Here is a 456-nt window from a genome sequence, read left to right as displayed (position 1 = left end):
GCAGGCTCAGCGCGGGGCGGGGCTCCGGCGGGGCTGGGCGGGGCTCCGGCCGGCGTGCGGGACTCCTCCCCTTTCCTCCGGCGGCGCCGGCGGCCGCAGCACTTCCGGGTCGGCGCGGAGGCGGGGCGGAGGCGCCGCGGCGGCTGTTATTGTTCGGCTGGGCTCGGCCGGGAGCTGTCTCCCTCGGCTCTGCGGGTGTCAGTTTGTCCGGCTTCCTCTCCGCCCCTCACTCCCGGCGGCTGACAGCGGCGGCGGCGGCGGGCGGGGCCTGGCGTTTCGAGGCTGAGCGGCGCCGGGGTGAGGGGCGCGGAGGAGGAGCAGCAGCGGGAGGAGGAGCCGTGTGCCCTGGCACGGAGCGGCCGCGGCCATGGCGTACGCCTATCTCTTCAAGTACATCATCATCGGCGACACAGGTGAGGGCCCCGGGCGCGGCCGGGCGGGGGTCGGCGGCCTCGG

At 77.2% G+C, this 456-nt stretch overlaps 1 protein-coding gene across 3 annotated transcripts in view; it reads left to right on the top strand.

Moving 5' to 3' along the window:
* Positions 1-11: 11 nt before the first annotated feature.
* The window catches only part of RAB2A (RAB2A, member RAS oncogene family), a 94,964-nt gene continuing 94,519 nt past the window's right edge, over positions 12-456 (top strand). For 2 of the 3 annotated variants that reach the window (XM_021709897.1, XM_008052873.2), the window contains exon 1: positions 12-413. In XM_021709897.1, coding sequence (XP_021565572.1) covers positions 368-413 — 46 coding nt within the window. In that variant the 5' untranslated portion in view covers positions 12-367. The remainder of the gene's footprint in view (positions 414-456) is intronic. The other variant, XM_008052874.1, reaches the window with a different exon arrangement.

Source organism: Carlito syrichta, unplaced genomic scaffold (assembly GCF_000164805.1).
Source record: "Carlito syrichta isolate Samal-C Ts95f unplaced genomic scaffold, Tarsius_syrichta-2.0.1 Scaffold287615, whole genome shotgun sequence".
Taxonomy (NCBI): domain Eukaryota; kingdom Metazoa; phylum Chordata; class Mammalia; order Primates; family Tarsiidae; genus Carlito; species Carlito syrichta.
Note: the sequence above shows the minus strand (reverse complement) of the source record. Positions and strands in the feature narration are given on the sequence as shown.